We start from the raw sequence: 18,658 nt of genomic DNA, 5'->3' as shown, positions 1-18,658 counted from the left end.
CCAGTGAATACTCTCTAGAACTGGGAGAGTACCTGGACAATATATCTACAAAGAATATCCCTAGAACATTTATATAAGAGTAGAGTGGAGCACACAGTGACTTGTCTCCACCTTCACCACTATCATTTTTCTGCAACACAGTTAAAGAAAAATCGCATAGCAATGCTTCTAGTACATCATACAGCAACGCTGTTAGATATAAAATATCGTGCCTAAACTTGCGACAAGAGAGTTATCAGTCTGGCACGGTCCGTCTAATTACCACAAGCTACACAAGCTTCAGAAAGCTTCCTGGCAATACGTTAGTAATGAATAAATATGATATATTTACTCATTATAATATTGGTGCTGAATGTACAACACGAAAAAACATAATTTTAATCTGAAAAAGTATCTTTTTATGAAGAAATTAGATGAAAATAAAAAGCTGGTGATGCCAAATCAAGTCGACGATCCACGCTTCGGTTAGGTTAGGTTAAGTTTGGTTAAGTTAGGTTAGGTTAGGTCAGGTTAGGTTAGGTTAGGATAGGTTATGTTAGGTTAGGTTAGGTTAGGTTAGGTTAGGTTAGGTCAGCCTAACCTAACATATCATATTTATTCATTACTAACGTATTGCCAGGAAGCTTTCTGAAGCTTGTGTAGCTTGTGGTAGCTTGTGGTAATTAGACGGACCCGTCTGGCACACCTTGTCAGACAGACACACCGGCATTCAGAGAAGTATATTGAGGTTATTTTGGTATATAATTGGCCAATTGTATGCTTGTGTGACTTTAATATTCTATAAGTCTGTCTGTCAGTTATAAAGCGAGGCAACGCCTCATACCTCAGTAAGGTTATTAATATAGTAGTGTAGCTGTGAATCTTATCCAAGCACTAGACCTCATGAGTGTCCATTATGTGAGAAAAGATTCAACCGCAAGAAGTAAATACCACGGTATTTACTTATTAATTATTTACTTTACTTACCGTGCTGTTATTTACTTACCACAGTAAATAACACCACTGAGACGACTAACAGTCTCCGTGGTGTAGTGGTAAGACACTCGCCTGGCGTTCTGCGAGCACTATGTCATGGGTTCGTATCCTAGCCGGGCAGGATTTACTGGGCGCAAATCCCTAACTGTAGCCTCTGTTTAACGCAACAGTAAAATGTGTACTTGGATGAAAAAACGATTCTTCGGGGCAGGGGATCATATTCCAGGGACCTGCCCGAAACACTACGCATACTAGTGGCTGTACAAGAATGTAACAACTCTTGTATATATCTCAAAAAAATAAATAAATAAATAAATAAAAAATAAAGCCTCATGAGTGTCCATGGTGGTGGAAGAGATTCAGTCAGGCTGACTGTACATCATATAATTTGAATATAAATACATTGCATATATACTTGAATATATAAATTAAGTTAACAATTGCTTGCTTAGTTATTTTTTAAGTTATCATATAAGTTCATTTAATTGAATATAATTTCTAGTACTTAGTTAACAGAACTTAGACTACATTTAAAGTCATTTATCATTCTTTTACAATTTAATTTGTTGTTTATAGTATAAGAATAAATTTGCTGTTAATAGTTATGGTGCTAGGTTAGACTATGTACATGTTTAAATCTCTGATTTAAACAGAGCCAGTGTTCAGTCATATAACTGAATTTATTAAATCTTATCCTTGTATAAAATACAAGCTGATGTGAGAATCCCAGTCTACAGGTGGACTGGAACTTCTATCAACTAATTCATTCACCCCACCTGTCCCTTACAGCCCACAATCTGTCATTAGGAAAAGAGGAGCTAGGATTTACAACCCTAGCTAGAGATTTTAGTTGAATTAATTTGCAGACAGTAATGTTTTAATTTATCTAATATCAATCCCAGCAGGTTTTTCCCACATTTTTGCTAATATCAATCCCAGCAGGTTTTTCCCTCAATATATATATATATATATATATATATATATATATATATATATATATATATATATATATATATATATATATATATATATATATATATATATATATATATATATGCGAACAAACCTGAATGGTCGCCAGGACTATATGCGACTGAAAACTCACACCCCAGAAGTGACTCGAACCCATACTCCCAGGAGCAACGCAACTGGTAACTACAGGATGCCTTAATCCGCTTGACCATCACGACCGGACAAAAGGAAGTGGTAGCCGAAGCTATTTGAACCACTTCCCCGCCGGCACTCGGATGGTAATCTTGGGCATAGCATTTTATCAAATCACCTCATTCTTTGGGGCACACGTGAGGAACACAAATGCAAACATTGTTTCGTGTTCTGTTTTGTATTTGTCATAAGTTTGTTCACCTCCTCGTAGGGCTTGTGGGGCCTCGTAGCCTGGTGGATAGCGCGCAGGACTCGTAATTCTGTGGCGCGGGTTCGATTCCCGCACGAGGCAGAAACAAATGGGAAAAGTTTCTTTCACCCTGAATGCCCCTGTTACCTAGCAGTAAATAGGTACCTGGGTGTTAGTCAGCTGTCACGGGCTGCTTCCTGGGGGTGGAGGCCTGGTCGAGGACCGGGCCGTGGGGACACTTAAAAAAAAGCCCCGAAATCATCTCAAGATAACCTCACTCAAAACTGTTGTACCATATCACTTCACCCAAAATGAGTATAAGTTCGATGAATTTGTGTGTAAATTAAGTCTTTGAAAATGTAATAATGACTTACGTTACGCGTTCAGGCGTTTCATAAGGGATAATATGATTATCCATGTGTGGGCCAGTGTGTTGTGTGGATAATATGATTATCCATGTGTGGTCCTGTGTGTGGTGTGGATAATGTGATTATCCATGTGTGGGCCTGTGTGTGGTGTGGATAATATGATTATCCATGTGTGGGCCTGTGTGTGGTTAAGAATGGGAGTGGCATCGGATGGGCCAATAGGCCCTCTGCAGTTTTTGTGCGGCACATATTTGTGTCCACTTATTGTACCTCACCTCACTCCACCATTCTCTCCTGCCTCTTTATGTCCAGTACTCGACCTGTACAACCACTCCTTCTGAAGATGTATTAATATACGAAAGAACTTAAGGAAATTCCTGTTTCAATTTTCAACATTAACAGGTACGCCTTAACCCACTCCACCACCTGATCAGACTTGTTGGGAAGTGGTGATCTTTGGAGTGTATAAATACTCCGAAATTACCATCTCTTTTAAGGGTCTGAGCAGGTGGTGGAGTGGGTTAAGGCGTACCTGTTATGCCAGTTGCTGGAAGGCTTCTGTGCTGGCTAGGGTTCGAGTCTCCTGGTGGGAAAGTGTTCTAAAGTTGTATACTTCACTCTCGTGTTTAGGAGAGTTGTGCCTTAAGCATAGACACAGTGTTCTCCCATATTAACAGGGACTTGATGAAAAAACATAAAAATGACCCCCTCACCTGCTCTAGTGCTCTTGGGAGGTGGTGATCTTTGGAGTGTATAAATACTCCGAAATTACCATCTCTTTTAAGGGTCTGAGCAGGTGGTGGAGTGGGTTAAGGCGTACCTGTTATGCCAGTTGCTGGAAGGCTTCTGTGCTGGCTAGGGTTCGAGTCTCCTGGTGGGAAAGAGTTCTAAAGTTGTATACTTCACTCTCGTGTTTAGGAGAGTTGTGCCTTAAGCATAGACACAGTGTTCTCCCATATTAACAGGGACTTGATGAAAAAACGTAAAAATGACCCCTCACTTGCTCTAGTGCTCTTGGGAGGTGGTGATCTTTGGAGTGTATAAATACTCCGAAATTACCATCTCTTTTAAGGGTCTGAGCAGGTGGTGGAGTGGGTTAAGGCGTACCTGTTATGCCAGTTGCTGGAAGGCTTCTGTGCTGGCTAGGGTTCGAGTCTCCTGGTGGGAAAGTGTTCTAAAGTTGTATACTTCACTCTCGTGTTTAGGAGAGTTGTGCCTTAAGCATAGACACAGTGTTCTCCCATATTAACAGGGACTTGATGAAAAAACGTAAAAATGACCCTTCACTTGCTCTAGTGCTCTTGGGAGGTGGTGATCTTTGGAGTGTATAAATACTCCGAAATTACCATCTCTTTTAAGGATCTGAGCAGGTGGTGGAGTGGGTTAAGGCATACCTGTTATGCCAGTTGCTGGAAGGCTTCTGTGCTGGCTAGGGTTCGAGTCTCCTGGTGGGGAAGTGTTCTAAAGTTGTATACTTCACTCTCGTGTTTAGGAGAGTTGTGCCTTAAGCATAGACACAGTGTTCTCCCATATTAACAGGGACTTGATGAAAAAACGTAAAAATGACCCCTCACTTGCTCTAGTGCTCTTGGGAGGTGGTGATCTTTGGAGTGTATAAATACTCCGAAATTACCATCTCTTTTAAGGGTCAGAGCAGGTGGTGGAGTGGGTTAAGGCGTACCTGTTACGCCAGTTGCTGGAAGGCTTCTGTGCTGGCTAGGGTTCGAGTCTCCTGGTGGGAAAGTGTTCTAAAGTTGTATACTTCACTCTCGTGTTTAGGAGAGTTGTGCCTTAAGCATAGACACAGTGTTCTCCCATATTAACAGGGACTTGATGAAAAAACGTAAAAATGACCCCTCACTTGCTCTAGTGCTCTTGGGAGGTGGTGATCTTTGGAGTGTATAAATACTCCGAAATTACCATCTCTTTTAAGGGTCTGAGCAGGTGGTGGAGTGGGTTAAGGCGTACCTGTTATGCCAGTTGCTGGAAGGCTTCTGTGCTGGCTAGGGTTCGAGTCTCCTGGTGGGAAAGTGTTCTAAAGTTGTATACTTCACTCTCGTGTTTAGGAGAGTCGTGCCTTAAGCATAGACACAGTGTTCTCCCATATTAACAGGGACTTGATGAAAAAATGTAAAAATGACCCCTCACTTGCTCTAGTGCTCTTGGGAGGTGGTGATCTTTGGAGTGTATAAATACTCCGAAATTACCATCTCTTTTAAGGGTCTGAGCAGGTGGTGGAGTGGGTTAAGGCGTACCTGTTACGCCAGTTGCTGGAAGGCTTCTGTGCTGGCTAGGGTTCGAGTCTCCTGGTGGGAAAGTGTTCTAAAGTTGTATACTTCACTCTCGTGTTTAGGAGAGTTGTGCCTTAAGCATAGACACAGTGTTCTCCCATATTAACAGGGACTTGATGAAAAAACGTAAAAATGACCCCTCACTTGCTCTAGTGCTCTTGGGAGGTGGTGATCTTTGGAGTGTATAAATACTCCGAAATTACCATCTCTTTTAAGGGTCTGAGCAGGTGGTGGAGTGGGTTAAGGCATACCTGTTATGCCAGTTGCTGGAAGGCTTCTGTGCTGGCTAGGGTTCGAGTCTCCTGGTGGGAAAGTGTTCTAAAGTTGTATACTTCACTCTCGTGTTTAGGAGAGTTGTGCCTTGAACATAGACACAGTGTTCTCCCATATTAACAGGGACTTGATGAAAAAATGTAAAAATGACCCCTCACTTGCTCTAGTGCTCTTGGGAGGTGGTGATCTTTGGAGTGTATAAATACTCCGAAATTACCATCTCTTTTAAGGATCTGAGCAGGTGGTGGAGTGGGTTAAGGCGTACCTGTTATGCCAGTTGCTGGAAGGCTTCTGTGCTGGCTAGGGTTCGAGTCTCCTGGTGGGAAAGTGTTCTAAAGTTGTATACTTCACTCTCGTGTTTAGGAGAGTTGTGCCTTAAGCATAGACACAGTGTTCTCCCATATTAACAGGGACTTGATGAAAAAAACGTAAAAATGACCCCTCACTTGCTCTAGTGCTCTTGGGAGGTGGTGATCTTTGGAGTGTATAAATACTCCGAAATTACCATCTCTTTTAAGGGTCTGAGCAGGTGGTGGAGTGGGTTAAGGCGTACCTGTTATACCAGTTGCTGGAAGGCTTCTGTGCTGGCTAGGGTTCGAGTCTCCTGGTGGGAAAGTGTTCTAAAGTAGTATACTTCACTCTCGTGTTTAGGAGAGTTGTGCCTTAAGCATAGACACAGTGTTCTCCCATATTAACAGGGACTTGATGAAAAAACGTAAAAATGACCCCTTACTTGCTCTAGTGCTCTTGGGAGGTGGTGATCTTTGGAGTGTATAAATACTCCGAAATTACCATCTCTTTTAAGGGTCTGAGCAGGTGGTGGAGTGGGTTAAGGCATACCTGTTAAGTCAGTTGCTGGAAGGCTTCTGTGCTGGCTAGGGTTCGAGTCTCCTGGTGGGAAAGTGTTCTAAAGTTGTATACTTCACTCTCGTGTTTAGGAGAGTTGTGCCTTAAGCATAGACACAGTGTTCTCCCATATTAACAGGGACTTGATGAAAAAACGTAAAAATGACCCCTCACTTGCTCTAGTGCTCTTGGGAGGTGGTGATCTTTGGAGTGTATAAATACTCCGAAATTACCATCTCTTTTAAGGGTCTGAGCAGGTGGTGGAGTGGGTTAAGGCATACCTGTTATGCCAGTTGCTGGAAGGCTTCTGTGCTGGCTAGGGTTCGAGTCTCCTGGTGGGAAAGTGTTCTAAAGTTGTATACTTCACTCTCGTGTTTAGGAGAGTTGTGCCTTGAACATAGACACAGTGTTCTCCCATATTAACAGGGACTTGATGAAAAAATGTAAAAATGACCCCTCACTTGCTCTAGTGCTCTTGGGAGGTGGTGATCTTTGGAGTGTATAAATACTCCGAAATTACCATCTCTTTTAAGGATCTGAGCAGGTGGTGGAGTGGGTTAAGGCGTACCTGTTATGCCAGTTGCTGGAAGGCTTCTGTGCTGGCTAGGGTTCGAGTCTCCTGGTGGGAAAGTGTTCTAAAGTTGTATACTTCACTCTCGTGTTTAGGAGAGTTGTGCCTTAAGCATAGACACAGTGTTCTCCCATATTAACAGGGACTTGATGAAAAAAACGTAAAAATGACCCCTCACTTGCTCTAGTGCTCTTGGGAGGTGGTGATCTTTGGAGTGTATAAATACTCCGAAATTACCATCTCTTTTAAGGGTCTGAGCAGGTGGTGGAGTGGGTTAAGGCGTACCTGTTATACCAGTTGCTGGAAGGCTTCTGTGCTGGCTAGGGTTCGAGTCTCCTGGTGGGAAAGTGTTCTAAAGTAGTATACTTCACTCTCGTGTTTAGGAGAGTTGTGCCTTAAGCATAGACACAGTGTTCTCCCATATTAACAGGGACTTGATGAAAAAACGTAAAAATGACCCCTTACTTGCTCTAGTGCTCTTGGGAGGTGGTGATCTTTGGAGTGTATAAATACTCCGAAATTACCATCTCTTTTAAGGGTCTGAGCAGGTGGTGGAGTGGGTTAAGGCATACCTGTTAAGTCAGTTGCTGGAAGGCTTCTGTGCTGGCTAGGGTTCGAGTCTCCTGGTGGGAAAGTGTTCTAAAGTTGTATACTTCACTCTCGTGTTTAGGAGAGTTGTGCCTCATACATATATATATATATATATATATATATATATATATATATATATATATATATATATATATATATATATATATATATATATATATGTATATATATATATATATATATATATATATATATATATATATATATATATATATATATATATATATATTAAATATGACTGAAAAAGTGAGATTAATAATTCTAACACGAATTTTCTCAATATTTCTAATGTTTCTTTTCACTGTTGATACTAATTGAAAAATCAATTCTCCAAAATTCATTTTTATTTCTAGTCTGACGCGACACTTAAATGCGTTTCGTAATAACTTATTACATTTTCAAAGACTTTTAGTTTACACACACACAACTATTACCTGCAAACACTAAACAGAGTTCTTACTTATGCTATGATTTAACCAGCTTTCATTTTTCATTTTATACCCGCATTTTGGGTGAGGTGATATGTTATAAGAGTTTTGGAAGAGGTGAACAAAACTTTCAACACAGGATAGAACACGAAACAATGGGCATTAAAGGTAAGAATGGAAGTAACTGCAGAGGGCCTATTGGCCAATATTTCTTGATGCTTCTATATTGGAGCGGAGTCTTGAAGTGGTTAGAATATAGTTGTGCATTAATTGGCTGTTGATTGATAGTGTTGACTTCTTGATGTGTAGTGCCTCGCAGACGTCAAGCCGCCTGCTATCGCTATATCTATCGATGATTTCTGTGTTGTTTGCTAAGATTTCTCTGGTGATGGTTTGGTTGTGGGAAGAGACTATATGTTCCTTAATGGAACCCTGTTGCTTATGCATCGTTAAACGCCTGGAAAGAGATGTTGTTGTCTTCCCTATATACTGAGTTTTTTGAGGCTTACAGTCCCCAAGAGGGCATTTGAAGGCATAGACGACGTTGGTCTCTTTTAAAGCGTTCTGCTTTGTGTCTGGAGAGTTTCTCATGAGTAGGTTGGCCGTTTCTTTGGTTTTATAGTAAATCGTCAGTTGTATCTTCTGATTTTTGTCTGTGGGGATAACGTTTCTATTAATAATATCTTTCAGGACCCTTTCCTCCGTTTTATGAGCTGTGGAAAAGAAGTTCCTGTAAAATAGTCTAATAGGGGGTATAGGTGTTGTGTTAGTTGTCTCTTCAGAGGTTGCATGGCGTTTCACTTTCCTTCTTATGATGTCTTCAACGAAACCATTGGAGAAGCCGTTGTTGACTAGGACCTGCCTTATCCTACAGAGTTCTTCATCGACTTGCTTCCATCCTGAGCTGTGGCTGAGAGCACGGTCGACATAAGCGTTAACAACACTCCTCTTGTACCTGTCTGGGCAGTCGCTGTTGGCATTTAGGCACATTCCTATGTTCGTTTCCTTAGTGTAGACTGCAGTGTGGAAACCTCCGCTCTTTTCCATGACTGTTACATCTAGAAAGGGCAGCTTCCCATCCTTCTCCATCTCGTAAGTGAAACGCAACACAGAATTCTGCTCAAATGCCTCCTTCAGCTCCTGCAGATGTCTGACATCAGGTACCTGTGTAAAAATGTCTTCAACATACCTGCAGTTTATGGCAGGTTTCAAGTTCATGTCGACTAAGACCTTTTGCTCGATGGTACCCATGTATAAGTTCGCAAACAGGACACTTAGGGGAGAACCCATGGCGACCCCATCTACTTGCTTATACATTTGCCCATCCGGGCTCAAGAAGGGTGCCTCTTTAGTACAAGCTTGGAGTAGTTTCCTTAGAATGTTTTCTGGTATGTCAAGAGGAGTACAGGCCGGATCACGATACACTCTGTCCGCTATCATCCCGATTGTTTCATCCACAGGTACGTTGGTAAACAGAGATTCTACGTCCAACGAGGCTCTTATCCCTGTGGCCCGTGTTCCCCGCAGTAAGTCAACAAATCCCTTTGTAGACTTCAGGCTGAAGGCGCAAGGGACATAAGGAGTCAGCAAACCATTGAGTTGCTTCGCCAGTCTGCACGTGGGTATGGGTGTCTGGCTGATGATTGGCCGAAGTGGGTTTCCAGGCTTATGTTTCTTGACATTTCCATACGCGTATCCAGGTTTATATTCCCCAATAATCTTTGGCAGGTGGAGTCCGGATTTCTTGGCGTTCGCAGTTTCGATCAATTTGTTGACCTTTGCTTTCTATTCGGCTGTAGTGTCCTTCGTTACCCTTTGGAATTTAGTTTGGTCAGAGAGAATGAGGTTCATTTTCGCCAGATATTCGTCTTTTTTTAAGAATGACGTATATTGGCGACTTGTCACCTCTCCTGACAACTATCTCCTTGTTCTCACGAAGGCTCTTAGCTGCCGCTTTGAGCTCGGGGGGACAGTATGGTGCTTCTGTAGTTGCCTCGATTCTTTCCTCCTTTTGCAATAAGTTCTGCTTGTAAGGTGTCTTTGGTGGTGACCTTCTTTTGTGTCTTGAGGTCGAATATGTCGTCCAACAGAATCTCCAACTCCACTTCCCGGGCCATCTCACTTGGTCTGGACATAACGTGACAGTTTATACCCAGATTTAGGAGAGTGACTTGGTCCTCAGTGAGGTTGATTCCTGCAAGGTTCAGGAAGCCGTCATTTGGTCGTGGAATTGCCATAGGTCCTCCATATAACGTTGTTAGTTTCTTGATTATCTTTGTTTCAGTATATATATATATATATATATATATATATATATATATATATATATATATATATATATATATATATATATATATAAATATATATATATATATATATATATATATATATATATATATATATATATATATATATATATATATATATAACCTAACCAACCCTACCTAACCTATCTTTATAGGTTAAGTTAGGTTAGGTAGCCAAAAAAGTTAGGTTAGGTAGTCGAAAAAACATTAATTCATGAAAACTTGGCTTATTAGGCAAATCGGGCCTTGCATAGTAGGCTGAGAAGTACATTCTGGCTACTAGGTACGACATATATATATATATATATATATATATATATATATATATATATATATATATATATATATATATATATATATATATATATATATATATATATATATATAAATATATATATATATATATATATATATATATATATATATATATATATATATATATATATATATATATATATATATGTCGTACCTAGTAGCCAGAACGTCGTACTCGGTCTACTATGCAAGGCCCGATTTGCCTAATAAGCCAAGTTTTCCTGAATTAATATATTTTCTCAATTTTTTTTCTTATGAAATGATAAAGCTACCCATTTCATTATGTATGAGATCAATTTTTTTTTATTGGATTTAAAATTAACGTAGATATACAACCGAACCTAACCAACCCTACCTAACCTATCTCTATAGGTTAAGTTAGGTTAGGTAGCCAAAAAAGTTAGGTTAGGTTAGGTTAGGTAGGTTAGGTAGTCGAAAAAACATTAATTCATGAAAACTTGGCTTATTAGGCAAATCGGGCCTTGCATAGTAGGCTGAGAAGTGCATTCTGGCTACTAGGTACGACATATATATATATATATATATATATATATATATATATATATATATATATATATATATATATATATATATATATATATATATATATATATATATATATATATATATATATATATTGGCTGTTGATTGCTGGTGTTGACTTCTTGATGTGTAGTGCCTATATATATATATATATATATATATATATATATATATATATATATATATATATATATATATATATAAATACATATATTACATGTGAACATGTATGTGAATCCATCATGTGAGCAATCAATCCCAGCTTGATTGCCTGTGGGCTTGTGATGCTGGTTTGAGCACTGGGCTTGCACAATAGGCCCACTCGGTGGCACAGTGGTTTCTAATGAGATATATATTGTAAATGTCTCTGACATTGGAAATATATTGTATATTGCACCCTAGATATCATGAATATGTTGTATACATTTATATATGACAATCATGGAGTGGGTAGATATATATTATATATGACACTGATATTGTGTATATATTGTACATGACACTGATATTGTGTATATATTGTATGATACTGATAATGTGTATGTATTGTGTATTACACTGATGATGTGTATATATTGTATATGACACTGATACTGTGTATATTTTGTATATGTCACTGATATTGTGTATATATTATATATGACACTGTTATTGTGTGTAAACCAGTATATGTAATCAGTGTCACGTGTACTACTATGGGTCCCGGTTGTATAGTCGGGTTCGTTCTCGGCGCACAATCATGAATTCCAGGTTCGAATCCCGGGCAGGACAGAAATAGTTGGCACATTTTCTTTCATTTAAAAGACCTGTTCACCTAGAAGTGAGTAGGTACTCAGGAGTTAGTCAGCTTGTTGTTCGGTTGTGTCATGGGCGGAGTCAGTAATTCGGCCTGGGGGGGCGGGATACATCGATACAAGTCTATCGTGTATGAATATACTCTGGTTCTGTCCCCCGACACATTGAGTTAAAATTATATATTGTATAATGCACTCATATTGCGTATATATTGTATTTGACACTGATATTGTATATATATATATATATATATATATATATATATATATATATATATATATATATATATATATATATATATACATATATATATATATATATATATATATATATATATATATATATATATATATATATATATATATAAATATATATATATATATATATATATATATATATATATATATATATATATATATATATATATATATATATATATATATATATATATATATATATATATTGTATATGACACTGATATTGTGCATAATTTTGTATATGACACTGATATTGTGTATATATTGTACATGACTCTCTTGAAACGTGTATAAATTATATATGTCACATCTGAATGGTTCATATAATGTATATGTCACTCTTGAATTGTGGGGTTTTCCTTGACATGCCTACAGTGTTTCTACACTCATAGGCACTATAGCCTGGAGAACATAGGTCCAAAGTCCATCACGGTAACAGTCAAAAAAATATTTACTTGTGATCATTCATGATTTGAACAATATTTTGGCGAAGGAGGTCGTAGGTGAGGTCATCCCAGGTCAAGTACCGTGCCCAGCCCTCATTCTGGGCTTGTCTCATGTTATGATGCTGGTCCATGACGACGGGGATACCCAAGATAGGTATACCGTGGTAGGTGGCCTCGTGGGTACTCAACAGACCACCGTGAGTGATGAATAATCGCAGGCGAGGGTGCCCTGTATGGGTACATACAGGTTTGTGTATATCATATTTGTTGATAAAGGTATACAATTTAATTATATATATCTAATACACTTGACTGAAAAGATGTATATTAACTGTAGCATACACAGTAGACATACCGAGAACATCCTGCTGGGGGAGCCACTTGGCAAGACGGACGTTCGACGGGAGATCTTCCATGGTGTCCTCGTCCCACTTCCAGAGGACCCGCTGCTCCAGAGACCCGAACACCTCCACCAGCACCCGACGGTACCTGCAGGGACATGACCAGCTCATAATCACCCACGTTATAACCAGAAGACGCAGATCACCTCCACCAGCACCTGCAGGGACGTGACCAGCTCATAGTCAATCACATTATAACCAGGAGACACAGAACACCTCCACCAGCACCTGCCGGTACCTGCTGGGACATGACCAGCTCATAGCCGCGTTGTAACATGGTGACACAGATCACCTCCATCAGCACCTGCTAGTACCTGCTGGGACATGACCAGCTCATAGCCGCGTTGTAACATGGTGACACAGATCACCTCCATCAGCACCTGCTGGTACCTGCTGGGACATGACCAGCTCATAGCCTCGTTGTAACATGGTGACACAGATCACCACCAGCACCTCCCGGTACCTGCTGGGACATGACCAGCTCATAGTTACTCATGTTAGGAAAGAACTGAATACAAATTTGTTTGGAAACAGTATTGGTGCTACATAAGCTTCCGGGCTTGGCGCCATCTGTTGAAAAATACTTGCAAACAAGGGTGTCGATGTTTTCCTGCAAACACAAAACGTTGCTGCAACTTCCACAAACGTTCCAAAGAGTTGTGGGAATGAACTGTCATGAATATGGTGCAGCATGCATATGAGCAATGTTTAATCCAAAAATGTTTATTTATATATATATATATATATATATATATATATATATATATATATATATATATATATATATATATATATATATATATATATATATATATATACATATATATACATATATATACATGTGTGTATATCACGAAAATAAACACGCGATTAAGAATGTGACAATGTCAGACCACGGAGGAAAAATGAATTGACTTTCTGAAGATGTATTTAATATACGAAAGTACTTAAGGAAATTCCTGTTTCATTTTTCCTCCGTGGTCTGACATTGTCATATATATACATATATATATATATATATATATATATATATATATATATATATATATATATATATATACATATATATATATATATATATATATATATATATATATATATATATATATATATATATATATATATATATATATATATATATATATGTCGTACCTAGTAGCCAGAACTCACTTCTCAGCCTACTATGCAAGGCCAAATTTGCCTAGTAAGCCAAGTTTTCATGAATTAATTGTTTTTCGACTACCTAACCTACCTAACCTAACCTAACCTAACTTTTTCGGCTACCTAACCTAACCTAACCTATAAAGATAGGTTAGGTTAGGTTAGGTAGGGTTGGTTAGGTTTGGTCATATATCTACGTTAATTTTAACTCCAATAAAAAAAAATTGACATCATACATAATGAAATGGGTAGCTTTATCATTACATAAGAAAAAAATTAGAGAAAATATATTAATTGAGGAAAACTTGGCTTATTAGGCAAATTTGGTCTTGCATATTAGGCTGAGAAGTGCGTTCTGGCTACTAGGTACGACATATATATATATGTATATATATATATACATATATATATTTATATAGAGTTATATATATATATATATATATATATAGAGTTTTCAGACATATATATATATATATATATATATATATATATATATATATATATATATATATATATATATATACATATATATATACATATATATATACATATATATATATATATATACATATATATATATATATATATATATATATATATATATATATATATATATATATATATATATATATATATAACTATATATAAGTGCATATAGTCCTGGGGACCATTCAGGCTTGTTCGCATATATATGTATATATATATATATATATATATATATATATATATATATATATATATATATATATATATATGTATATATATATATATATATATATATATATATATATATATATATATATATATATATATATATATATATATATATATATATATTTATATATAAGGGGCCTCGTAGCCTGGTGGATAGCGCGCAGGACTCGTAAGTCTGTGGCGCGGGTTCGATTCCCGCACGAGGCAGAAACAAATGGGCAAAGTTTCTTTCACCCTGAATGCCCCTGTTACCTAGCAGTAAATAGGCACCTGGGAGTTAAGTCAGCTGTCACGGGCTGCTTCCTGGGGGTGGAGGCCTGGTCTAGGACCGGGCCGCGGGGACACTAAAGCCCCGAAATCATCTCAAGATAACCTCAAGATATATATATATATATATATATATATATATATATATATATATATATATATATATATATATATATATATATATAAAGAAAATTTACATTTTATTTTTACCAGAGATGAGGTTAGGAGGTATCTGCTCGATCTAGATGTGAATGAAGCTGTTGGACCCGATGAAATCTCACCATGGATACAAAAAGAGAGGACAAAAGCACTTTGCATTCAACTATCTATGGTGTATAACCAGTCACTGGCATCAGGAGACTACCAGAGAGTTGGAAGACAGCTAATGTAGTTCCAATATATACAAAAAGGGGATAGGCAGGAGACCCTAAACTACTGACCGGTGTCTTTAACTTGTATACCATCGAAGGTGATGGAGAAGAACGTGAGATAAAGACTGGTAGCACATCTGGAGATATGTGACTTTATAACATACCCTCAGCATAGGTTCAGGGATGGCAAGTCGCGTCTCACAAATTTAATAGAATTCTATGACCAAGCAACAAGCTTTAAGCAAGAAAGAGAAAGATGGGCAGACTGCATTTTCTTGGACTGTCAGAAAGCGTTTGGCATAGTATCCCATACGAGACTATTGCATATGTTCGAGAAACAAGCTGGAGAAAGTGGTAAGGTACTCCAATGGATAAGGGAGTACCTAAACAACAAGAAGCAGAGAGTTACTGTGAGTGGTAAAACCTCAGACTGGTGTGATGTCACCTGCAGAGTCCCACAGAGTTCTGTACTCGGCTCTATCTTGTTTCTGATATACATGAATGATCTTAAAGAAGGTAAAGACTCATTCCTCTCGATATTTACTGATGTTAAAATTATGCGAAGGATTAAGACAGAGGAGGAATGTAAGAGGTTAATGGATGACCATGGTCAGACTGAAGGAATGATCCATTAAATGGCTATTAGAGTTTTACTCGATCAAGTGCAAAATGATGAAGACGGGCATAAAGAGCAGGAAGGTAAACACAAGGTACCTACTGGGGGAGGAAATTCTTCAAAAGTCAGAAAAATAGACAGATTTGGGGTTAAAATCACACACGAGCTGTCCTATGAAGCCCATTTCAAAATAATAACATCAAAGACGTATGCAAGGCTGGCAAACTTAAGAACTGCTTTGGGAAACTTGTGAAAAGAATCATTCAGAACCTTGTATAGCTCATATGTCAGACCAATACGGGAATATGCGGCTCCAGCCTGGAGTCCAGATCTCGTTAAACACGAAGCGAAGTTAGAAAAGGTTCAAAAGTATGACACCAGGCTCGTCCAAGAGCTGAGAGGCATGAGCTACAAGGAAAGATTGCTGGAACAGAACCTTACAACACTGGAAGACAGAAGAGTTACGGGAGACATGATCACTACCAATACAATTCTCATAGGAATTGACAGGATAGATAAAGATTAACTGCTAACACTTGTAGGACACGAACAAGGGGATACAGGTGGAAACTTAATACCCAAACAAGCCAACACCACACTACCACTGCCAACCCACCAACACCACACTACCACTGCCAACCCACCAACACCACACTACCACTGCCAACCCACCATCACCACACTACCACTGCCAACCCACCATCACCACACTACCATTAGAAGATAGAAACAACTTTTTCAGTGTCAGAGTTGTTAACAGATGGAATGCATTAGGCAGTAACGTGGAGGGAGAATCCATACACAGTATTAAATGAAGATAGGATAGAGCCCAGTAGGCTCAGGAATCAGAACATCAGTTGATTGACAGTTGAGAGGTGGGACCAATAAGCCAACCCACTAACCACTGCTCAACCCCCGCAGGCACAACTATGTGAGTGCCATTACCAACTCACAAGCACCACCCCACCACTATCAACCCACCAACACCACCCCACCACTGTCATTCCTCCAACACCACCCAACTACTGCCAACCCACCAACAACAACAATCCACTACTGCCAACCCACCATCACCACCCTACAAACACCACACCACTACTGCCAACCTACCAACACCATCCCACTACTACCAACCAACCAACACCGCACCACCACTGCCAACCCACTAACACCACAACACAACTGCCAACCCGCCACCACCACACTACCACTTCCAACCCACAACCACATTACCACTGAAAACCCACCAACACTTCACCAACACTTCCAACCCACCAACAACACACTACCACTGCCAACCCACCAACACCACACTACCACTTCCAATCCACCACCACCACACTACCAGTGAAAACCCACCAATACCACACTTCCACTTCCAACCCACCACCACCAAACCACCACTGCCTACCCACCAACACCACACTACCACTGCCAACTCACCAACACCACACTACCACTGTCAACTCACCAACATCACCCTATTATTGCCAACCATTCAACACCACCACACCACTGCAAACACACTACCATCACACTACCATTGCCAACCCACCAACACTACACTACCACTGCCAACCCACCAACACCACACTACCACTGCCAACCCACCACCACCACCGCACCACCACTTCCAACCCACCAACACCACACTACCACTGTCAACCCACCAACATCACCCCATTATTGCCAACCCACCAACATCACCCCATTATTGCCAACCCACCAACACAACCCTACCACTGCCAACCCACCAACACCACACTACCACTGTCACCCCACCAACATCACCCCATTATTGCCAACCTACCAACACAACCCTACCACTGCCAACTCACCACCACCACACTACCACTGTCACCCCACCAACATCACTCCATTATTGCCAACCCACCAACACAACCCTACCACTGCCAACCCACCAACACCACACTACCACTGAAAACCCACCAACACCACACTACCACTGCCAACCCACCAACACCACACTACCACTGTCACCCCACCAACATCACCCCATTATTGCCAACCTACCAACACAACCCTACCACTGCCAACTCACCACCACCACACTACCACTGTCACCCCACCAACATCACCCCATTATTGCCAACCCACCAACACAACCCTACCACTGCCAACCCACCAACACCACACTACCACTGCCAACCCACCAACACAACCCTACCACTGCCAACCTACCAACACCACACCACCACTGCCAACTCACCAACACCACACTACCACTGTCAACTCACCAACATCACCCTATTATTGCCAACCATTCAACACCACCACACCACTGCAAACACACTACCATCACACTACCATTGCCAACCCACCAACACTACACTACCACTGCCAACCCACCAACACCACACTACCATTGCCAACCCACCACCACCACCGCACCACCACTTCCAACCCACCAACACCACACTACCTTTGCCAACCCACCAACACCACACTACCACTGCTAACCCACCAACACCACCCAACCACTGCCACCCACCAATACCACAGTACCACTTCCAACCCACCACCACCACACCACCACTTCCAACCCACCAACACCACACTTCCACTTCCAACCCACCACCACCACACCACCACTGCCTACCCACCAACACCACACTACCACTGTCAACCCACCAACATCACCCCATTATTGCCAACCCACCAACATCACCCCATTATTGCCAACCCACCAACACACCCCTACCACTGCCAACCCACCAACACCACACTACC

General features: G+C 39.9%; 1 protein-coding gene across 1 annotated transcript in view; it reads right to left on the bottom strand.

Annotated features, from left to right (window-relative positions):
- Positions 1 to 18,658, bottom strand: part of LOC138349643 (UDP-glycosyltransferase UGT5-like) — a 118,994-nt gene that overhangs the window by 36,568 nt on the left and 63,768 nt on the right. Inside the window, exons 8-9 of the mRNA XM_069301913.1 lie at positions 12,733 to 12,866; positions 12,387 to 12,606 (exon numbers count right to left, since the gene is read on the bottom strand). Of these exons, the coding sequence (XP_069158014.1) occupies positions 12,387 to 12,606; positions 12,733 to 12,866 (354 nt within the window). The remainder of the gene's footprint in view (positions 1 to 12,386; positions 12,607 to 12,732; positions 12,867 to 18,658) is intronic.

This window comes from Procambarus clarkii, chromosome 46 (genome assembly GCF_040958095.1).
Source record: "Procambarus clarkii isolate CNS0578487 chromosome 46, FALCON_Pclarkii_2.0, whole genome shotgun sequence".
NCBI classification, from domain to species: Eukaryota; Metazoa; Arthropoda; class Malacostraca; order Decapoda; family Cambaridae; genus Procambarus; species Procambarus clarkii.
Note: the sequence above shows the minus strand (reverse complement) of the source record. Positions and strands in the feature narration are given on the sequence as shown.